This window comes from Pan troglodytes, chromosome 1 (assembly GCF_028858775.2).
Source record: "Pan troglodytes isolate AG18354 chromosome 1, NHGRI_mPanTro3-v2.0_pri, whole genome shotgun sequence".
Taxonomy (NCBI): Eukaryota; Metazoa; Chordata; class Mammalia; order Primates; family Hominidae; genus Pan; species Pan troglodytes.
This window is the reverse complement of record NC_072398.2, coordinates 71,103,218-71,127,614: the sequence shown is the minus strand read 5'-3', so window position 1 is coordinate 71,127,614 and position 24,397 is coordinate 71,103,218. Positions and strand designations below refer to the sequence as shown.

Genomic DNA, 24,397 nt, shown 5'->3' with positions numbered 1-24,397 from the left:
AGACTGTGTCCACCCTAGGCCCCTTTCAGTCAAGTCTAGTATCAGACCCCAAGGCCGTGGGGCTAGGATATGCCTCAAGGCCTTGTGGAGAAAGCAGAAAGAAAAAAGTGAATTTTGTTGCTAAAGATGAGACATTGACATCTCAGGAAAAACACAACTGTAGCATCAATTCTTTCAGAGAAGAGCCCCACCCATTCCTGCACCCTCCTGATCCAGGGGGTACATGGCCCAGTTTCCCACAAGAGCATCCCATTCCTGGAGATGCCCCGGCTCAGGCACAGGAAAGCAAGGTAAGCATGTTAGGAGTAGTTGGGTAAGCAGTGTGCTAGCATTCCAGGGACACTGGGTCTTCTTTACCTCCATGCTGTGCAGTTCAACAAGGGCTGCTTGCCCGTCAGTGGGAGAGCTGGGACCTACACGCACCAGCTGACCTCCTGGCCCGAAACTCACAGGAACATGAGGGATGTAGAACTTCATGGGTGCTTTGGGACCAGCTGAGGAGACATCCTCTGACCAACAGACACAGATGGACATTGTTAGCGTTACTTCCATTGCTTTTCTTTAGTTTAGGAATATGCCACAGATGTATTTCTGCCCAGATTCTGCCTGAACCAAAATAAAATTCTGGGTGGGTTGTGTAATTAGAAGAAGCCCATGTTCCCTGCTCCAGTCAGATTTAAGCCTCTGAGAAGGTGTCAGAATACAATGCATGGGCTTGATGATTCAGTCCAAATGATAATGCACTCAGCCCAGACTCTCAGTGATGCTGAGAGGCCAAGGAGTCTCTGGCTTTCATGGCCTCTATACTCATGACAAAGTTCCTACATCCAGACAAAGCAAAGAAGCTTTGCATCTTGCTTTTGCTTTTCCTAATTCTCTCTGGTCTTCCCTTTCTTAAAAGCACCACTGAGTGCCTCCTTTCCCAACCTGATAATGGATAGGGGCAGTGTTCCCTTCCAGGAATCAGCTATGATGCAATTACTATTATAAGCGAAAAGAGAGAAAATGGAACCAAAGTTGACCTCTCTGCCCAGGCGACCTACATAAGCAAATGAGGTGGACAATGATCCATCGTAAGGCTGACTTTCCCAGAGACTTGCCACCCAGCCCTTCCACATCAGATTCAATCAACTCTTCTGATCATTTTAGAACCCACCAGCCTGAACTGGACTCCAAGCTGCTGAAGCTGGGGGATCATCCCGCTCCGGGGCATCTCTGATGTATTGACTGAGCTCATAGCTGCTGGAGCTGAGACCAGACTCACGCTGCTGGAGAAGGTTGGACTCACTAGCCAATGATGGCTGAAAGTTAAAAACAAAAACACATAGGAAGAAGTTTCAGAGAGCTGGTCTTCTCAAGTGTTCCTTCAAAGAAACAAAATACATACGGTGAAAGTGGATGTGTTGAAAGGATAAAAAGAGATAATCAAGTTGATAGGCATTTGCCAAAGGATATATTATGACCCAATGGAAAGGGTGCAGGCCTTGGGGTCAGGGGCCCTTGAATTGAAATCGCAGCTTTGCCTTATACTCAGCTGCTGTGCCCCCGGACACGTGACTTAGGCTCTCTGAGCTCAGTGCTTTCATCTGTGATATAATCATATCTGCCCTATATACTTCAAGCAATTCATGTATTCATTCATAAACAATTTTTTTTTTGAGACAGAGTCTCACTCTGTCACCAGGCTGGAGTGCAGTGGCATGATCTCGGCTCACTGCAACCTCTGCCTCCTGGGTTCAAGCAATTCTTCTGCCTCAGCCTCCCAAGTAGCTGGGACTACAGGCACGCCACCACGCCCAGCTGATTTTTGTATTTTTAGTAGACATGGGGTTTCACCATGTTGGCCAGGATGGTCTCGATCTCTTGACATTATGATCTGCCCACCTCAGCCTCCCAAAGTGCTGGGATTACAGGCGTGAGCCACCATGCCTGGCCCTCATTCATTAACTGTTTAATGAGCACCTATTATGCTCCAGGTACTGTGCTTTCCCCTTGGATGCAGGTGTAAAGAAATTCATGGGGCCAGGTATGATGGCTCTCACCTATAATCCCAGCACTTTGGGAGACCAGAGCAGGAGGATCACTTGAGCCCAGGAATTTGAGACCCCAAATTGCAACATAGCAAGACCCCATCTCTACAAAAAAACAAAACATAAAAAAATTTAGCTGGGCATGGTGGTGCACAACTATAGCCCCAGCTACTTGGGAGGCTGAGGTGGAAGGATCACTTGAGCCCAGGAGTTCAAGGCTGCAGTGAGCTATGATCATGCTGTTACACTCCAGCCTGGGTGACAGAGCAACACTCTGTCTCTAAATAAATAAAGAAAGAAATTCATTGAATTTACATCTTGTGTGCATACAAGTAAAATAATGGATTCAAAAGCTCTTTGGGCCAAGCGCAGTGGCTCACACCTGTAATCCCAGCACTTTGGGAGGCCGACGCGGGAGGATCACCTGAGGTCAGGATTTCCAGACCAGCCTGGCCAACATGGTGAAACCCCGTCTCTACTAAAAAATACAAAAATTAGCTGGGCGTGGTGGCGCACACCTGTAGTCCCAGCTACTAGGAAGGCTGAGGCAGGAGGATCACTTGAACCAGGGAGGCGGAGGTTGCAGTGAGCCGAGATTGTGCCACAGCACTCCAGCCTGGGCAACACAGTGCGACTCTGTCTCAAAAAAATTAAATAAAATAAAAAGTAAAACTCTTTGTACAGTGTAAGGTGCTGTACATATGTATTGTTGTACATACATATTGTTGTACAACAGTACAATGGCTGCTGTCATTGTATTGTTACTATTAGTCATAATAATATGTGCCCTACTCTATTAAGCACTAAGTATACAAAAGAAATTGACCTCATACAAACCTAATAAGGGAGACAAGATTAATACAAGACTTTCAAAATTACGACCCCATCTCTGGCCGAGCGTGGTGGCTCAGGCCTGTAATCCCAGCACTTTGGGAGGCCGAGGTGGGTGGATCACAAGGTCAGGAGTTCAAAACCAGCCTGGCCAACATGGTGAAACCCCATCTCTACTAAAAATACAAAAATTAGCTGGGCATGGTGGCATGCACCTATAATCCCAGCTACTCGGGAGGCTGAGGCAGGAGATTTGCTTGAACCCGGGAGGTGAAGGTGGCAGTAAGCCGAGATTACACCACTGCACTTCAGCCTGGGCAACAGAGTGAGACTCTGTCTCAAAAGAAAAGAACCCATCTCTGTAGTATATTTGCAAATTTTCCACAAATCTAAAATTATCCTAAAATAAAAAGTTTATTTTAAAAAAGATCTCCATTTTGTGGCCCAGCTGGTGCATACAATAAGATTTTTAGAGGAAAGGGATGAATGAAGAGTTAGAAAAGGTTTCAAGCCCTGCTTCTCAAACCTGAATTCAAAGATTCTAGCAATTTCCCACTTCCTGGATTAAACCAAATTGCTAGTCCCCTGGGGTCCCTAACACCTAACACCTGATGACAGCGTCCTCTCTTTCCCAGTATGTTGGAGTGAGCTAGGTGACATTTCTTGATCCTGTCAATTTGATAAAAATGCAAAGGAGTTCAGTTCAGGGCCTCGGATGCCTAAGACTGAGGCAGTAAGGAGGGAAAAAAGGAAGGCATGGGCGGAGGTTCTGCCAAAAGGGGAGGAATGGGTCCTCCAGACGGCTGGCCACTGGACATCCATCCCCAAGGGCCCTGTTCTGCCACTGCTGACAGTGTCAGCTGCGACACATGGCCACAGTCTCCAGCCCCCACGTCACTTTAGGTTACCTTATTTTTCTGGGCCTCAGCAAGCAGGCTCCCTGGAAACAGCTCCCCCGGCCACTCCTGTCCAGAGTTGGAAGCAGGGCTGTCTTTACAAGGGTTCCTACTGTTAGATCTGCAGCAAAATGACAGGAGCAGTGAGCGGGGTCCTGGGCAAGCCAGCAAGGCTGAGGCACTCTCCGCCGGAAGCTGACCTGCTCCAAAGCGTGGGCAGGTGCCATGTCAGCCTGGGTGCCATAGGAGAAAGCATTTTCCTCCCACTCACCACCTCAATCTACTAATCCCAGAAAAACAGGAGTGCTTGAGTTCCGCAGCTCAGTGGCTGGAAGTGGCCTCAGGCCCTGATGAGAAGGGTTGGTCTCTACAGCCTGACATTCTGGAATGACTTACATCAGAGTGTTTAGGTTGGTGAATTCCACAGCAGCAAGCACCAGGACAGATGCTTGAGCAAAACTCTCTTCCCTGTCTTGTCTTACCACAGGGAGATGGCCCATTCTCAGGGCTCAGGCATAGGCTGAGGAAAAGCACCCCAGCGCCAGGTAAGTTTTCATGACCTAATCATGAGAACTTTTGCTAGGCCATATCTGTTCTAAGGCCAACACAGAATTAAAGTCCTCTTTTAGGACAGACCTCAAGGAACCTCACAGGACTCAGACTCGCCCAGCTTTGGGAACAGACTGTCAGTGATAAGAACCTCCCTTCCCAGGGTCCATATTAACAGCTGGCCAGGCCCATCCTGGGATACTCCCATATTCCTGTGGCTACAACAAAGGTACATGGGCTTCTGGAGGTGAGACGGCAGCATCAGACGCCAGAAGATTTGCCCGACATAGTCCGAGTTTGACAACATCATGTCAAACTGGCCTCTCCTTTCACACTTACTGGAAGTAGGTCTCACTATTTGTTCCAAATGGACTGTGCTGGTTTTCATAATGATGTTCATCAAGGTACTTTTGCTCTCGGTAATCTTCATGCCAGATATAAGGACTCTGTTGCCTTGGCACTGCACCCTCAGAGAAAACAAAATCAAGACAGGTCACTTCCTGTTTCTGAAAGTTCTTAGAAAGATATTAGTGAGCTGTGAGGAGCTCCTGGAGCACAGTAGATCTAAAAACATATTTTCCAAATTGAAAAAATAGATAGGTGAGAGCTAATAAAGAAAGTCCACAGGACGCCTCTCAGTCCCCTCTGAACTAATTAGCATGGATCTATACAACCGCACAACGATGGGGATTGGTGTGTTTGTGTGTGTGTGTGTGTGTGTTCAATGCTGAAACAGATTTATCTTTCCTAGCAGTTCAGACGCTGCCATTAAGACACACCCTATACCTATTAGCATACGGTAGAACACTCATTTGGGTGCATATCTGCTGTCCTCAGGGTGAAGTGATACACTCTTACTATAGCCCAGCAGATGTCCTTAAGAACTGACTTCACTGTTACTTAGTCAAAGACTATATAATCTTGGCTATAAGGCAAAGTAGGAGAAAAAACATGGATGAAGTACAAACTACCAATAGTGCTAGTAACAGTACCATCATCTATGCATACAAAGGAAAACAACCCCTTTATATCTCTTCTCAGGACATCTAGGAGGAGTGTTTCTGCTATGGTCTTGTCTGGCCAAGAAAGGATGCCCAAGGTGAGGGTCTGAACATGGCTCCTTTGGTCTCTCCCCTGCCTCTCAGACCAGCTGCCCCATCCCCAAATCCCAGAGGCTTCTTGGAGACTTTTCCATACCTCTTTCTTCCTGCAGCCACTGTGGGTGTCCATGATAGTAATAACTTCCATAAGCATATTCCTCCCTCATTGTGGGAGACTGATAGCTCTGATATGAATTCTCATAACCTGGCCTAAAATATCACAAAGAAGACTGGTCAGTTGAGGACAAGGGTAGTAAAGACAGAAACCAATGGAGAACTTGACAAACTAAACAGGTTCAGAGGACAGAGTTGTGACCCCAGCCTAGAATCTGCTTGAAAGCCACGGTTAATTCTAGATCCTGTAAACAGAAGCAAAGCAGGAGTCAGGCCTTTGTTGCACCACAAGAGTAGAATTTTTATAGTACAATTTTTTTTACTTAAAACTCTTTTTCTAAAAACCTCTTTTTTATTTAAAACTCTTTTATTTTGTAGTAAAACTCTCACTCCCCAAATACATACATATTATCTTAGAAAACTCCATCCTGATATTATCTGAGAAAACCACTTCCTGAGATGACTGTGTTAAGTCTCCAATACACCACTGTCATTTCCATGCTTATCCCAGATGGAGTTGAGACTTAAAAGTCAAACTGGACTATCTTAAGTCTGATTACTTTTATTGCCTCTGTCCTGAACATGCCTCTCTTTGAGAATTCAAAAATCCAAAAAGACTGGGGAGAGGAACATCATAATATTAATGTTTTTATCAATTAATAATTTTTTTTTGAGACAGAGCCTCACTCTGTCACCCAGGCTGGAGTGCAGTGGCGTGATCTTGGCTCACTGCAACCTCCATCTCCCGGGTTCAAGTGATTCTCCCGTCTCTACCCAGGTAGCTGGGATTACAGGCGTGCACCACCACGCCCAGCTAATTTTTTTGTTTTGTTTTGTATTTTTAGTAGAGGCAGGGTTACACCATGTTGACCAGGCTGGTCTCGAACTCCCAACCTCAGATGATCTGCCTGCCTTGGCCTCCCAAAGTGCTGGGATTACAGGCGTGATCCAGGAGCCTGGCCCAATTAGCAATTCTTTAGTATTTCTTAGGCATAAATTTCTTTATAATAATTGTCATAATTTCAACCCTGAATCTGTAAGCAGGTAAATATCACCCCAACTGGAAAAGCTGAAGTAGAACATAGATGGCTTCCAATATTCCATGAAATATTAAGTCCAGTGCTTACAGACCAGGGAAGCAGGAATTCCAGATTCTCCAACCTGGATAGAATGACCTCACTGCAACCTCTTCCTTCTGAACTTGGAGCCTGCAGGTTTCTATCTGCTTTCCCTGAGGTCAATTTTTTTTAAGTTCCCATTCATTCAATACAGATTATTGGTATGCCTGTTCCATTCCGGGTACTGTCGTAGGCACTAGGACTCTTCTTGGTGCTGGTAGTGTCATGCTAATCCCAAGGTAGAGTGGTCCAATGACAATGAGGAACTCCTTATAGGGATCTCCAAGAAAAGCTTTTCCATAGTCTACATAAATGACCTTTTGCAATCCCAGAGCAAGAGGGTTCCATCTGCTGTCTTGAATTTCACCACTTTTTCTACCCTTGACACTGCCTCCCCAAGCCCCCATACCCAGTGGCATTTGTGATGGCTTCTTTAAGAAGCTCCACTAGGGGAAAAACAGGAGAGAAATACTATCTTCAGTCATCAAAAACAAATTTGGGAGAGGACAGGATTTAGCTAAAGCCACGTAGTAAGGTAGAGAAGGAAAAAGAAAAAAGAGGGAGAAAAATAAAAGGAAAAGGAAGAAGGAAAAGAATAACCTATTCATATGCATTTAGGAGAGTTGCATTCATTCCAAGCCCTAAAGCCATACCTTGAATACAACTGATTGGGATAACCACCTTCGTAATAGTCAACTCCGGACACAGGCTGATGCCAGTCCCCTGGCCTGGATGCATAATGGGGCTGCTGATGGTCTGCCCTGGGCTCCTGTTGTGGCTGGGGGCTCCCACGGTTGTCTTGCCATTGGTGAAACCTCTCTCCATTGTGCCAAGAGTGAGGGACAGGCCAATGATGTCCATCTCTCCGAAACCCTCGGTCTGGATCCTTTGAGGGTGCTGTGGCCTTCCCTCGTGTCTGGGGCAGCCTCTGGGGAGCCCAAAGTTCCATCCTTGACTCTCTGAATTTGTCCTGGGTTTTGAGTAAGTTGTGCAGTTATTTTATCTTCCTGCAGACAAAAGAAAAAGGAAAAAATCATCACTTGAAGCCTATATCCAAACATAGTGGTTGATTAGGTTTTGTGAAAAGAGCAGCTATGGTCCTCGAAATATATCTAAAACAAACCATATGGTCACGGATACAGAGAAATCTGAGAAACAATCTCAGATACATGAAGCAAATAACAGACTAGACAATTATATTAATATTGCTTAAAAAATTAAAAAGTACATGTGGAACAACGACAGATGGGGGAGGCAAGGGAGACAGATAACAGTAATAGGTACAGCTAAAAATGCTATCAAGGAATCCCAGTTGATGTTTCTTCACATATTCCCCCAGCAAGTGTTTATTTAACACTTACAGCGGAGGCCCTGTGGTATCATAAACAGAGTGGGTCTTGCAGAGAGCTAGATCAGAGTTCAAATCCTAACTCTGCCACTTAACTAGCTAGTTCATTTTTTCAAGCCTCAATTTCCTTACCCATGAAATGGAGACTGTAATGACTACCTTGCAAGGTTATTGACAGAGTTAAAGATAACCTATGTGAAGTGTGTAACATGTTACCTAACATGTTAAAATGCTCAATAAATAGCAGTGTTAGGATAAAGATTAGGGTAGTATGAGTGGCTGAAGATGTTTATTAAACAAAAAGAAATTTAGACTGACCTTTTCAAGAAGCACCTTTTCTGAATCCTTACATTAACCCCCTCAAAGAACTAGAACCTATATAATATGGTCATACCTGCTCCTCCTCCAGAGGAGCCAACAAGAGGCAAATTTGGGATTGTTTTCATAAGAAAATAGAAGGCCATATCTCAGGATTCTTCCTGGCTGGAGATTTTGAATGCTGAAAGTCTCCCTAGCATCAAACTAATTTTCCCCCACGTAATCCTGAAAAAGGGAAATTGCTCCAAGGACTGATTACCTTCCAGGTTCCTCTGCCCATTGCATGGGGTAGCGGGGGACAGGGGTTGCACCCACAAAAGGAAAGCACGCCTCAGATCTTACTCTTGCTCAGGGATTCCTTGTGTCAGGAGCAACCACAGGCTAGGTCAGCCTCGATTTTTTTCTTCCTTAGGAACTGTTTTAGGTTGCAAGATTCTGATCAAATCAGTTAACTTGTTTCCACTACTGAAGGTCCCAGCCTCATATAAAAATTCATATCAGAACAAAAGGTCAAAAGGGTGGGTGTTGAAATTGAGACGTCACTCTGCTCAAACACCAGGGAGCCGAGGTCGACAGCTATGAGCCAAGAGCTATGAGACAGCAGAACACACAAGAAGAACAAGGTGCGGAGGGGGCCTCCCACCTCAAGGTCACTCACAACTCAGGGGAACCTCTGGCTTCCTTCCCATATCATCTCACTCCCTTGAAAAAGCCAGGTGCAATGACAGCCTTTGCCAGCAAATCCCAGGAAAGGCCAAATGTCCCAAACACAGGGAAGGGCACATGAGCCTTTTCTGAAGGCTGGTGGAACTCAAAACCATTTGGACCAAGTAAGCAGAATGAGAAGAAACCTGCTTTCTCCTTGTCCCCAGATAGTCTCATTAGGCAGCCCTTTCCCAACTGCAAAGGTGCAACACCCACTCTTTCCACTGAAATCACATCATTTTGCTGCCAAGAGACATCAACTCCAGCAAATCAGTCCTCAGATTAAGGACACCAAATAAATAACACCTTCGATTCTCAAAATGAAGGAATTACATCTATGATGACAAATCAGACTCACACATTCATGTAGATGACCTTTCCTAGCCCCAGTAAAGGCAATCTTGCCTTTCCTAATCTGACGGCACAGCACGTCCAGCTCAAAGAGGGGAAAGAAGGGAGCGAGTGTTCCCACACACCTGCTCTGATGGCTTCCCACCTTCCTTCAGCGCTGCTCCAGGGACCTGGCCCAAGAGTGCCTCCTCTCCTCTTGGAGACTGTCAAAGTCCAGGTGCCACATCTACCAAGACTCCCCAGGCCCTCAGATCTACATCATGTCAGTTACCTTTGCAACTGCCCAACCTCCATGGAGCTGATTCATTAGGGCAAAGTACAGCCCAGATACCGCAGCCCAGGACCCGCCTGACTTGACGAATTTGCTCAGAACCCTGTCAGAGACTGGCGCTTCTGTTTGCCTGAGCATGGGCTGAGCCAGGTTCACTCACATGAGAAATCATCCAAATTCCCATAGCAATCACGGAAGAGAGACATCAGGAAGAGGAAGTCCAGAAGCCCCAAGGCAGCCTGGTCTGGCGAGAAAAGCACCACCTTTGGGGTGTTAACTCGGGGCTCTACCACTAGCTGGTTCTGTTACTTAACCTCTCTGAGTTTCAGTTTCTTTTTCTTTAAAATGGGAATGGCAATGCTTAGCTTATGAGGGTCATTACGAGGCTGAAATGTTGGTAAAGCAGCACACGATATATACGTAAGTATGCCCTGCAGATCAATATTATCTTTTCCTTTCTAAAGAGACAAGTTAATTCCACTGGTTGAGGCACATGGGGAAGGGGACACGCTCACTGGTGGGAGTAAACACCTGGTTTGCCCAGTGTGGGTTTTTCTTATGTATATTTCTCACCATTGGGTTCTGGTTATGTAATAAATTCTGTCATCTAGCTGGAAGGCAGATTTATATCCCCAGTATTGAACTGAAGGCACTAAAAAGTTTTCCATTATAACAAGAAAGTAGTTTCTCGCACTTGAAATATACATTTTTTCTGCATTATTAAGGTAAACGCAGAAAAGCACATGACTACTTCTGAATTAATATTTTAAAATTCTGAATTTGCTCTTTTAAAAAATCCCAAATGGTTTATTCTTTCTCTCAACAAATGCTTACTGTGTTCCTATTAAGGGCCAGGATTTGACACACATAAATATAAATGACATAAATTAGTCTCTCATGTCTGTCCTTACTAGTCCAGGGAAAACCACCCCTCTTGGGTCTCATGGTCATATAGGGTCATGTACCTAAGCTACAAGATTTTCTCTCAGCCCCTCAGCTGACTCTAGAACCCAGCAACTGAGCCTAGAATTCTCTGACTGTAGCTAATGGTTTCTTTTTTTTTTTTTTTTCCAAGACAGAGTCTTTCTCTGTCGCCCAGAGATGGAGTTTAATGGTACAATCTCAGCTCACTGCAACCTCTACCTCCCAGGTTCAAGCAATTCTCCTGCCTCAGCCTCCCGAGTAGCTGGGATTACAGGTGCGTGCCACCACCCCTGGCTAATTTTTGTATTTTTAGTAAAGAAGCGGTTTCATCATGTTGGCCAGGCTGGTCTCAAACTCCTGACCTTGTGATCCACCTGCCTGAGCCTCCCAAAGTGCTGGGATTACAGGCGTAAGCCACCATGCCTAGCCACTAATGGTTTCTTACCTCACTCTTGGGCTGTGAAGTTTGGCTCTCTAATGGCTGCACTGTTGTTTTTAATCCTTCTGGGAAGAGGAACTAGAGAAGGACATGCGCATTAACAGCAGGAATCAGAATGTGGGTGATGATTACACTGACGTGATATCAAATTATATGTTCTGATATATCACAACAACATTCATAAAAGTTCTTGATGTCACTCTTTTGGCATATAATGTGACATTAGTCTTGCCCTGTAACACCAGCTGCATTATGGGAATGTTAACTTTGAAAAGGACCTTAGAGGTTATTTTAGCAACTATGCTTTTTTGATGATAAAACCAAGATCCAAACAAGTGAAATGATTTACCCAAGATCACAAAGTTACCTAGAAGTTCAGTGAAAATTACACTGGTGTGCTCTAGCTGCCTTGCACACCAGTGCAAGGTTAGTAAGAGCTGATTATTAAATATTCAGGAATTGTGTGAGCCAGTTGTTAAACCATGGAAAACTTGAAATCCACCATGGTGGGAGTATTTACACCACAGAAATTGGCAAATGCTACAAAGCAAGGTTGTTGGTGGGTTGTTGGTTTATTTCAGAGAACCTGTTTAGCAGCATACTGATTTTAACCCCAAACTCTTACTTCCTGATTCAGCGTTCTTGCAATTATAGAATTGTCATTCTGTTACTAGCCTTCATTGCACAACCCTGGCTTAAACGTCTAGTCAAATTATTCTAAATGCTTATTTTGTGACATCTCAAAGTATCTCTAATTATCTCTAGAGTTATTATGAAACTCTTCAAACACTCACCAACCAAAATTAATTCTAATTAGCTTTAATTATTCTATATAGACATATGGCATACAACAGTTATATGGGTCACAAAATTAAATAGATTGTGGTGGGATCTCACCACTCCAAAGGGTTTAGGATTTATCATTTCCTACCTTCCCAGCCCCACATAACTACAATTACTAAGTCTTTCAACCTGGCAGCTCAATTCTTCCTGATTTCTAAACCAAATTGACCCAGCTTGACAATACATTAGGAGCTCAATCCCCACCAGGAGGTGGACCAGAATGAGTCTTGCCACCCCAAGTCCTGGCTGCAGTGTTCTTGGATAATCCAGTAGGCTCCCTCATGCCCAAATGGCTACAGTCTTCACATCATCCTGCCCCAAGTGCTCTGTCCTCATACTTGATTCCTGCTCTGCATCCCAACTATGCACCAGGATTGGAGTCCTAGAAGTTTACTAATTTATGTGAATTTCCTTTCCCAGTCTCCACCCTCCTTTCCAAATGCCGGACAGCACTGTCTAGGGTCTAGCTTCAAACAAGAGTAACTGCCTACTGTGAACTGAATGTCTGTTTCCTCCCAAAATTCATATGTTGAAAACCTAACTCCCAATGTGATGGTATTAGGAGGTAGGCCTCCAAGAAGTAATTAGGGCATGAGAGTGGAGCCTTGTCAATGGAATTAGTTCCCTTATAAAAAGACACAAGAGGGTTTGCTTCTCCTCTCTCTCTCTCTGCTCTCTGGTGTGTAAGAATACAACCAAAAGATGGCCATCTGCAAACCAGGAAGTGGCCCTCACCAGACACCAGATCTGCTGGAATCTTGATCTTGGACTTCCCAGCCTCCAGAAGGGTGAGAAATAAATTTCTGTTGTTTAAGCCCTAGTCTATGGTTTTCTGTTACAGTAACCCAAACTGACTAAGACACTACCCTAGTTTGACACCTGTCTAGCAAAAGTATTATCACTGTTAATGATGCTGCTAATGTTTAGCCACCGGATTAGTGCTGATGGATGTGAACACCCACCTAGATCTAGGTCAGGTTTGCCAGGAATCCTTGAGCACTGTGATTTAATGACTGGTTACTCTTGCAAAGGGCAGCTCAGCATTTAAGACATCCCTCAGGCTTCATCCTAATCCTTTACTGAAAGTAAAAATTTAGAAAACAAGTTGAGAAGATCTACATCAACGTGTTATCAGTAGTTATCCACCAGGTAATGGAATGGTGGATGATTTTATTTTCTTCCTCTTGCTTATCCATATTTTCTAACTTTTCTACAATAAATGTATATTATTTTAAAAGGCAAAATTAACTGACATTATTTTTAATCAATAGTGTTAGTTCAACCATCAAATGTGTTATTGTCACATCAGTTACTAATTAGGCATTCAAGCTGCTAAAATGGGACAGTGCTCAAAACTTCCAAGATTGATTAACTGTGCTCAGTCTGCTTTTCTTGATAGAGGTTGAGTCGTTTGTACACTGAACAAGTGTTTATTGAACACCTACTATATGCCCATCATTATCACATGCACTGGGGATACAAAGATAAATAACATGCAATACCTGCCCCAAAGAAGCTCTCAATTCAGTAGAGCAGTAGACATTGAATCATAATACAATGAGTCACAGTACAATGCAATAGTAATACAATGTAACCATCATTCTAATGGATATATCACTGATTTTTCTAATGGAAGAAGCACAGCGGAAAGCAGGAGACTGGAAATGGTAGGTGTGCTGTTCAAGGCTATTCCATAAATCAAGCAGGACAGATGAATGCCTGAACGAGAGCAGCTGTGGAGACACTGGAGGAGAAGGGACATATAGAATATATATATATATATGTTTATAAAATATAATCAACATGCATTGATGGTCTGTTGACTGTAGAAGATGAGGGAGAAGGAGAAGTCAAGGATGATCCAAGTTTTCAGGCTGTGGAGATGAGATCATGCTACCTTTTTTTTTATTTTGGCTAATAATCTTAGAAGAGGAGCCAGTTTGGTGGGGAAGATGATGTGTTCAGTTTTGCACATGCTGAATGTGAGGGGCCTGTGGGACACAGAGGTGAGTATGGTCAATAAGTAGTTCACTGTAATGAGCTCAAGAGAAAGGACGGAGGAGAGATGTGGTGGTTGAAGCCACAGATACAGATAGGATCACTGAAGAAATGCTTAGAAGACAAGTCTGAGGAAGGAGCTCTGAGGTGGACATAGAAGAACTGAACACAGAAAGAGGAGCCTATGAAAGACAACATGGAGGTGCCAGAAAGATGGGCAGATAACCAGAAGAGGATGGTGTCCCAGAAGCCAGAGGTGATGGCTTCAAAAGCAGGACAGTGGTCAACAATGCCAAACCTAGGAGGAATATTGAGAAAGACAACAAGTAAAAATGTGTTCTCTGGATCACTGGATTTGACAATTAAGAGGTTTGATGATCTTAACAGGAACAATTTCAGTAGGGCCATGGTCAAGGGAGTGAGGGATTAGACATAGAAATCACTTCTACAGCACATGGAAATTAAGGAAGAGGAGGCAGCAAGTAAAATTACTCTTTCCAGAACCCTAGATGTGAAGAAAAGGGTTGGGGCTACCATGAGGCACTCGGATTTGAAGAATTGGTTTAGGGTGGACTAGACAAGAGAGGGTTTCTGCTGATTCATATGAAGAGACTGGAAATACACAATTACTGAAGAAACAAATCTCAGAGAAAATGCATCACATGGGATCCAGAGCACAGGAACAAAAGTTAAACCTAGCCGAGGAAGGGCACCTGTTCCTCTAAATCAGGGAAAAAGAGGTGAAGATGGGCATAGGTGGAGATAAGTTTGAACATAAGGGGACAGAAACCAAGAATTCCCTGTGGAGTAGAATGCCAAGTTCTACTGGCCACCTCTAGGGTGAGAATTTGGTAAGAGACTTGAGAAACATTATGACGGTTTGGAATGGCCAGTGTGGAATATAGGAGTGGGCTTTAACTAAGAACGTGTGCTCAGAGTAACAAGTGGGCTGGAAATGCAGCTGTTATTGAACACCTAGGCTGACTTCAAGCTCCACGGGGATGTCAGCCTTCTGTGCTTTGTTCCATGCAATATTCGCAGTGCCTTGCACAGTGCCTGGCATATGACAAGAGCTCGATAAAATTTTATTTATAAATGAATGGACACCTTAAATGTATACCAGCAACAGCTTATACTGTATGACTGTACCCAATAGTTTTCATAGCCTGAGTATAGAATTAAATATTGAAAGAGAGTTTCCAGAGAAAGTAAAAGAGAAGGCTGAGGCAGTGAGTTTAGGGGGCTGACCTAAGTGTGGATAAAGGGCTGCTGTGTGGGATATAAATGAGACACAAACAGACACAAATTATCTGCATACTTTATTAAAATGAAGTCCCTAGCTAATCTTAAGAGACCCACTCCAACAAGACAGTGAAAGAAAAACATTACATTACAATAATTTTTAAAAAATTCTTAATCAAAGTGGGAATGATGAGATAATGGCCACACATGTATTTCCAGCAACATCTGATGCATTGTGGCTCTTTTTAGTCAGCAAGCATCTCATATTTCTGACTCCAAGAATGAATCAGGGAGTGACGGTTTAGTGCAGAGCAGTCTCTTGACTCCAACTAAGCTACCCCCTGGAAACAGTCTTGGGATATGGAACTCTCATGGCCTCAGCCAGTGTTGGCCACCAAGACTCCAGCCCCTTGCTTCAGGTGAGCTGGGTGGCAGACAAGATGCAGAGCATCCTGTGCTGCTCAGCTGTTCTAGTTATTAGGAGGGAGTGTGCCAAGAAAAGATGGTGCCTGTGCCAGAGACAATTAGCCTGGCACAGGTGCCATAAGCTACCAGTGCCAGTCCTGGGATTGTTACTCTTACCACAACCTTAGGAGTGAAGGTTTAGGCACAATGCAGGCTTCCTACAGGACCAAGCCACCCTGTGGTTGCACCCACAAAGGACTCCTTCAAATGCCACCTACGTAGCTGCCTGCAAACCTGCCTGCTCTGCATCAACCTCTGCTGCCAAGAGCTGGAGAGGCAGTCTATCATTCAAGAAGAATGACTCTATGCTTCCTTATTAGCCCTAGGCTGGCAGAGGTGGCCCAACCTCCTCCTCTCTTCACCCCTCCTGTTTGATTGATGCCCCCTGAATCAAGAACAGTGGGTGGCAGATGGATGCTGCTGTGACTTCTGACCCCATGTCAAGCTCCAGCAGGGAGAGGTGACTCATAAACCCACTAAGTGAAGTAGGACTGGAATATTCTTGGAATGTTCTCTCAGCTGCAGGTCGATAGGATGTAAATTCCCCAAAGGAGCAAGACAACTTGGTGGTCCTGGAATAAAGTTGTCCAGGTGTGAATCCCAGCCCTACTATGCTGGTTGTGTGAACTTGGGCAAATTACTCTGCATCTCCTTTTCTTCATCTGTAAAATAGGGATAATAATAGAACCTCCTACCTCACAGAGTTATTATAAGGGTAAAATTAGATTAAAACCCTACAAAGTGTTTGGCAAATCACAAAATGTATGATAAATGTTAACAGTTATTATTTCCCTGGAAATACCATAAATTGCCTAAGAAGTATTCTGCACAAGTCATCAGTAAGGGATTAACTGATTATTCATCACTGCTGTGAAATCTACAATTTCTCCTTGACACTTAATCCAATGCCCCCATTGAGCCATGAGATCAAGAAGAAATAGAGAAAATGTGTCATACAACAACACAGGAAAAAAATAATGGGCTAAGGTGAAAACAACAAAATTAGAAACTTTAAGAAAATGCAGCCCAGTGCTTCTCACACTGGAGTACTTGTTGTTTCAGGAACAATGCAGGATGCCACGGATACTCATCAATTTTCTTTTCTAAACAATTTTAATAGTATCTTAATTTAAAACAAATACAAATGTTTTGGAATGAAATTCAAACTTGCCTTAATTTTTAAGATGAAGCATGATACTTCAAAGAAACTTTACATGTGCAATGGGACAGATACACATACACACACATTCACACACACATACTCTGTACCCCCAGAAGTCACTCCCTGCCATTTGTTGGAAAATTTTGAGAGATGCACTCTAAACAGAAGCAGACATTCAGATACACAAAACCAATGAGCTGGAAAGGATCTGTGGAAAGTCTCCATCCCTGCAGGTGAAGCAGTGTCTAAGCCAGACAGACTCAAGCCAAGGCCCTCATGCACACACGGCTCTGTCATTTACAGTCATAGAACTTCAACTACTCTCTATTGCTGGATAAAAAATATCATATTATATAAGACACTAGAAGGTACCTAGGGGGCTAGTGACACTCTCAGTTTACCTGAGATGGGTAGTATTTGTCCTTCAAGGAAAGTAGGTCTTCCAGCTCCATATAGAAACACACCCCAGTATTTTAGAGTCCAGATGTTACTTCCTGATGCATGACACACACAGTCACATACGTGACTCGGACTCTCATTGCAGCTGTCTGAATAGGGTAGACAGCCCCCATACCACTCAGCAATCTGCTCCTCTCTGGGTACAGAGCTGTGATCTTGTTTATATCTCCTGAAAAACTGTCCTTTCCTTCATCATTTTGGGAAGTAGCAAAGGCCCAAAGGAAAGAAAATAGAAAATGAAACCTGGATTTGGTTTTAACTACACCATTTGCTAGCCATGTGCCTTTGGAAAAATCGCCTAATCTCTATGAGCCCATCTTTTAAATGAAATTTTTAAATGAGATTTTAAAAATGAAATCTCATTTAAAAGGACTGTGATGTGGATGAAATGATACATGGAAAAACACCATAGAAAGTGCCTATTAATTACAGGAGTGGGTTTTCAATAAATCTTTGCTCTTCTCTCTTTCAGTTTCCTTATATTCTGTTAAAGGTGTGAAAAGCTAAACTATATACAAAGCTCATGACTTTGGTACACTATGGGAATTGAGAGCTCAGGCTTTGCAGTCAGAATTGGATTTGGGTTCCAATGCCTCTGCTGATTAGCTGTGAGCCTTCAGGCAAAGTTATTTAACCTCTCAGGCTAAGTGTCCCCATTTGCTAAATGAGTGTATAATAATGAATATCTTCATGAGATTGTTGTAGAATAAATGAGATAATGTACTGTGCATGGCCTGTAGGAGGTGCACAATAAGTATTTGATAAATAAATTAATGCATGATCTAGGAAAAGCACTCAGCACACTCCCTGCACCTTGGTAAGTGTCCAACAAATGGTTGGTGACAACGTTGTTTAAAAGAGCATAGCACTATTTCTAGCTGGGCATGATGGCTCATGCCTGTAATCCCAGGAATTTGGGAGGCTGAGGCAGGAGGATTGCTGAGGCCAGAAGCTCAAGAAACCCGGTCAACATAGTAAGACCCTGTCTCTACAAAAAAGAAAAAATTAGTTGGGCATGGTGGCTCACAGCTGTAGTCTTACCTAATTGGGAAGCTTTGGTGGAAGGATCACTTGAACCCAGGAGTTCAAAGTTGCAGTGAACTATGATCATACTGCACTCCAGCCTGGGTGACAAAGTAAGACCCTGTCTCAAATAGATAAATAAATAAATAAATAGCATAGCATAGCAGAAAAGTTCATTTCTAGGCTGTTCAGAGTATATGTTCTTATTTAGCTTTTATCATAGCAGTTCATATTTAACTTTTATCTTAGCTATTCTTCATTATTGACATAATCTAATCTGAGGTTATTGTTTTTAATTTTTATTCTGCTCTGTCGCTCATCATAATAATCCATTGCAGTCATAGCTTATCTTTCCCAGAGATGCCTATCCTTAGCTCATTATTTTCATTACCCAGTGGCATCAGTAGAATGTCCATTTTAGAGGCAATAAAAGTGATACTTTTACCAAATTCACAGAGTGTGTCAGTACCAGTCATCAAGTAGAGGAAAATCAACCGCAGGTCTTCTATTGGAATGCTTTTGCTCGGAAGAGCATATGGCTTAGTAATAGCCATGTAATATAGTAATATATTTAACACAAAAATGCAATTATTTAAAATCTATTTCATGTGAATACAATAACTATAACCTTCAAAGTTATCAGTCAGTGTAAATAGGTTCATTCAACCTGATGATAGATAGATATTAAATCATAAAAATAAGAATTCAAAGATTAATTTCTGACAAATGGGACAAGTTCTCCTTGTATAAAGGTTCATACCATTTTGCAGGTTCTACTGTTCTGCCCACTGTTCCATGTACAGAAATGGCCCATGTGTGTGCACAGTGTGGATGCATACATGTGTTTAAATGGCACTCACATTCCTTGCTCTATCAGTCTGGAATGAGTGACTGCAAATATAGCAAAGCTCCCCAGCAGTGCTGTTCTAATGCTAAATTTAGCATAGCAGGACAATTTCCATAGAAGCCACTTATGATGCCAAAAAAACCAAATTCAAATTTCAGGTTCTGGAGGACATTGAAGGGCACAAGAAGATGATTTTCTAAGTGTATTAGTCCATTTTCATGCTGCTGATAAAGACATACCCAAGCCTGGGCAATTTACAAAAGAAAGAGGTTTAATGGACTTACAGTCCCACATAGCTGAGGAGGCCTCACAATCAGGGCAGAAGGCAAGGAGGAGCAAGTCACATCTTATGTGGATGGCAGCAGGCAAAGAGAGAGCTTGTGTAGGGAAACACCTCCTTATAGAACCATCAGATCTCGTGAAACTTACTCACTATCACGAGAAGAGCATGGGAAAGACCTGCCCCCATGATTCAATTACCTTCCACCGGGTCCCTCCCACAACATGTGGGAATTCAAGATGAGATTTGGGTGGGGACACAGCCAAAGCATATCACTAAGCATATGTGTCTGCTGTCATTACAAGGGAGATGGCTAAAGTTCACTATTTTCTGGGAGCATCCCATAACTGAATTTTGTAGATTCTCTGCATGCAACACTGCTTCTGTGATGTAGTTTCTGTACGAGCTTGCTAGACGTATTCCCTTTTACACTCAGGATGCAATATTCTGCATGCCTCGTAACATTATGACACTGTGACACCATGTCCTAGTGCTGATCTAGATGTCATTCATTAAATAAATTATGTCACTAAACAAATCCAACTGTGGTATAATTTCGCCCCTGGGAGAATTTTTTTAAATTATCTCCTTCATTCACCAAATAATATTTTAGACAATATTAATTCATTTATTTATGAAATAATAAACGAAGACTTTCATTTATTCAGTTCCTATGGGAGAAAAGCCTTTTCCCCATAGCTCCTCTAAGAAAGCTGCTAGCCCTGAAACTATATGGAAGGAACCCAAAACAGTTTGTGCTCCTATTTAATAACCAAGAAACAGGTGGGAACTCAGGAGTACTTTATTATTGTGTATTTCTTGAATATCTACTATGTGGCAATAATCATTTTAGGTGTTAAATTCAGGCCACACTAAGTGGGCAAGGTGAACTTGTTCCTTCTCTTCTTGGAGTTTACTGCCTAACGGGGACACAGCCTAGGTGACAGGCAATTCCAATAATAAGTGCTGGGAGAGGATGACAATCAGAAGCAGATGTAATGCAAAGAAAAGGTATCAACCCTCACCAGAGAAGGTTTCTCTGCAAAAAAAAAAAAAGAAAAGAAAAGAAAGAAAAAAAAATCTGCCTCAACTGAGACCTGAAGGATGAGAGTGCATTATCCTGGAAAGAGAGAAAGGAGAGCAAGAGAGAATGTGTTCTGGGCAGAACAGACACGATGAGGGCTAAGAGGCAAAGGAAGACCTGGTACATTTGCAGCATCATAATGGGTTTTATGCTCAATGTGGTTTGAGCTTAGAATGCAAAGAAAAGTTGAGAGCTGATACTGAAGACTGTCCCTGCTTGGCACCCAGACAAGAAGAGTGGAGTGTAGAAATGGCAGGTACTCAGCATAAGTATGTGCAAACCCCCGATGTTTAGCTTTTATCATAGCAGTTATATGATAAAAGCCAGGGGGTTTGCACACAGTTATGATGAATACCTGCCATTTCTGCCAGCATCCTACACTCTGGCTTCTAGTAATAAATTATCAGTTTTACTTTTATGAACTTCCCTGCCCCCTCTCAGTTTATTTGCCATGTGTGAGACTGACCCCATCTCTTGCTCTATGAATGAGCACAAAATTTAGACCTGGACAGTAAGAGTCTTGCATCTCCCTGGCCGTGGTGATTAACTCAGCAGTCAGCACATTTCCAGAGACATTCCAAAAAGCAGGCACCCAGAACTTATGCTTGAACTACTGTGAAAGAAGGATGTTTCTCACTGGGTTGACTGACATAACAGAATGTCAACCTACAGCAGCAAGCAGCCATCTGTCCACCATTTATTCATTCAATAATTAATGACTGAATAACTATTATGTGCCTCATGTTGTAGGCATTAGGAATACAAAAATAAAGACATAATTCTATTTCTCAGGTTTTCACCATTAACTGGAGAGACAAATAAAATAAACTAATCACTTTAATAAAATGTGGTAAGTGTTAGGGTAGAAGTTACATACATTATTATATGCAGAGGGAAAGGCAGCCAACTAAGAGAAAGCTATGTTCAGGATGGGCCATGGTGAGTTGAGGTGCCTGCAGGACAATGTACTGGAGGTGTCTTAGGCAGTAAATATGAGTCAAGAGCTCCCAAGAGAAGTCTGCAGAGACACACATCTGTGGTGAGTGGTATTCATTTGTTTATACTTTGCTTCTTTCCTGAAGATTTGTATGTGCTTTGATTTAGGCATTATCAGCATACAAGTCATAATTAAAATCTCAGATATGAATCAGATTGTCAAAGAAGAGCACAGACTTCAAAATAAGAAAATAATAGTTTAAGGTAAAAAGCAGAGGAAGAGAAGTAATGAAGACTAAGAAGGCAAAGTCAGAACAGCATCAAAGGCAACCAAGGGAGGAGAGGCTGTCAAGAAAGGCATAAAGACAACAAACACAGTAAGACATCAAATTACATAAGAACTCAAAAGTGCCCACTGGAGTCCATAGGGTTGGTGAAAGGGTCAGAAAAGGGAGAAAACAGTAAGGAGGGATTGTGTTTGCTCATTGGCTGGTTTGGTGGGTAGTCGGTTGGTGTATTATAAAATGCGAGAGACTTAAAGATGTTTTTACTTGCGGTGGAAAGCCAGTGGAAAGACTGAAGACACAGGCAGAATAAAGGAACTGAGTGATGAGTGTGGTAGTTCCAGAGGAGGCTTATGGGGATAAGTAATCCAAGAGAAGGGATTTGTCCTGGGTCAGGAAGTACACCTCTCTCTTGGGGAAGGGAGGCAGGCAGCAAGGGTATGAATGCCCATGCAGATAATTTTGTGAGCTAGGCTAGCAGGGCTGATGGACAATAAGTCTACATAAAAATTGTGCTTTTTAAAAATGGATTTGATCCATCATTCTACTAACGTGTTATGAATCTCCCACAACTTCCAAAGTCAAAAAGGACTGAACTGATGGTGAGGAGTTCTAGGAAGCTGAGGCTGCACTGCATGGCCGCCAATGGTGGGTATTTTCTGTTCTACTTGAAACCATAGCCTGGCTGATTTTTATTTTATTTTAGTTTTTGACTCAGTTAAATTTATTTCAAACCTTAAGCCTATGGGTCACACTTATTTCAAGCAATTTCATTTTCTTAAGAGTCAGGCTGTTGTGTCTTTGCCTCTCAAAAGTCAGCAGCAGTTGAAAAGGTACTTGTTCCAATCAATAACCATTTGAAAACAGAAATAGATATTTAAGATGAGTCTGTGTGGAATTGCTCCTTTTAAGACATCTTTCTCAAAAGCAACCTTTCCACCTATCAACATTACACTGTAAATGGGCCCATTTAGGAGAATCCTTCAAGTTTCTATTATAGAATATCTCAATCTGATGAGGCCTGGCTGGTGACATGTGAGATCCATTTCAGAAATAAAGCACCTGTCCCCGAATTGGATGTGGAGCTAAGGTAATGCTGTGTGAGAAGCTGTTCAGCAAGGGGAAAATTCACACTAGGTGAGCAATCAATTACTGAAGAGGTTATCCATCCCAATGCCTTCATTTTATAGCACATAAACTGAAGCCCAGAGTGCCATATGGTTCACTGGGATCAATGCCAGGATCCGAATCCAGGTCCCCTGACTCCCAGCCCAGTGTTCATTTCTCCTCTTATAACATCTGTTACTCCTGCTGGGCAGCAGACTCCTCAGGGGCAGTGACCCACCTCTTCCATCTTGTTCACTTAGGTATCCCCCCACATGGAGAGGTGACAATCAAAAATATCTGTTCGTCAATAAGTTAACCATACTCAGGTTAAGCCGCTGTTGGTCACTTAGGTTTTATGCAGAGCTGAACATCAGAGTAAAAGGACTCAACAGAAAAAAAAAAAATCACCAACCCATAAATACATGGTTTATGATCTCTGAAAATACTAGAAACTCTAAACACGACTTCCAGGGTGGAAGCCTTGGGAACAGCAGCCACAGAGCCTCCTCTTGTAAAGAGATCCAAGCCGGAGTTTTATTGTCATGGGGTTGGCAGGCACCACACCCCTAGCCATCTATATAGCTTGAGAACAAAAGTTTCCACACTGCCTCTAAGTCAGTTTTAACCAACTTGAATCCTCCTCAAAATATTTAACAGCCTCTCTCCTTTTCCCAAACACTGTAACTGCTAAGCTTCCTTTCATCTTTCCATAATCAAACCTGCCTAAAGTTTTTTAGTAAGTTGAAATCACGTGTTCTTTTGCACATTAACAATCCATTCCATCCCCCAGGGAACAGCCTTTGCCAGAGTATGAAGGAACTCCAAGGAGTTAGGGTTGGAAATTGGCATTAGCCACAGCTGAAGTTAGTTTTTTCAAGCAAAACCCTGTGAAGTTCTTCATTTTGCTGAAAACCACGTGCTGGCTTAATGCCTTTTTATTCTGGTTGAGACCAAATGCTTCTCAAATGAGTCTGCTAGAAGGGTCTTTAGTGAGAACTGTATTCCCTCTTAGCATTCTTCAATTTGCATTTGGTTTGTGTTAATTGGTTAATGGTGAAAATAAGTACTTACATCGATTGCCCCTAAATCAGGAGTTGCTGCTGCTGCTTCTGCTATATCCCATCAGGACAGCCTGCTGTTACTCACAGCTGGCAGATACTGTAAACTGTGTTGCCACGTCAGCTGCCCAGAACCTTTCTGCTTCAGCAGCAGTTTCCCATCGGAATGGCTTAATATGCAGCTCCTGAGGCTGGAAACATGATCTGACCACCATATTGAGAAGGTCTGAAAAAAGAGGCCACTCTCTGACATTACAGAAAGAAACCACACACTCCCCTTTGTATTTCTAAATGAGAGTTCCAAAGAGAACCTAACTATTACATTGAATTCCTAAACAATCAGGGCAGCAAGTTAATAATTGGGAAAAAATTCCATCGGGATTAGACATTGAAAAAGTGAAAATTAGGAACTCAGCATAACAGATGTTAGTTCATTATAAAATTGTTAGTTTGGAGTAGCAAAAAAGTGAAGATGTGAATGCTCATGAATAAAGAAATAGTTGGATAAATAATGAGATATTTATGTTGTGAAGCATTAGGATACCTAATAACAAATAATAAAGCTATGCCAGTTGACTTGGAAGGGTTTCTATGACATATTATTGAGTGAAAAGG

General features: G+C 42.7%; 1 protein-coding gene across 8 annotated transcripts in view; it reads right to left on the bottom strand.

Annotated features, from left to right (window-relative positions):
• Nucleotides 1-24,397, bottom strand: part of SEC16B (SEC16 homolog B, endoplasmic reticulum export factor) — a 111,980-nt gene that overhangs the window by 31,540 nt on the left and 56,043 nt on the right. For 6 of the 8 annotated variants that reach the window (XR_010151749.1, XM_063795132.1, XM_063795145.1 and 3 more), the window contains exons 9-14: nucleotides 7,292-7,645; nucleotides 5,504-5,616; nucleotides 4,646-4,766; nucleotides 3,770-3,878; nucleotides 1,157-1,301; nucleotides 358-509 (exon numbers count right to left, since the gene is read on the bottom strand). Coding sequence is in view for 7 of the 8 variants with exons in the window: in XM_063795132.1 (XP_063651202.1) it covers nucleotides 358-509; nucleotides 1,157-1,301; nucleotides 3,770-3,878; nucleotides 4,646-4,766; nucleotides 5,504-5,616; nucleotides 7,292-7,587 (936 nt within the window). In the remaining variant the exon portion in view is untranslated. Of the gene's footprint in view, nucleotides 1-357; nucleotides 510-1,156; nucleotides 1,302-3,769; nucleotides 3,879-4,645; nucleotides 4,767-5,503; nucleotides 5,617-7,291; nucleotides 7,646-9,485; nucleotides 9,779-23,795; nucleotides 23,986-24,397 lie in introns of those variants that run through there. The other 2 variants (XM_063795143.1, XM_016933186.4) reach the window with 2 other exon arrangements.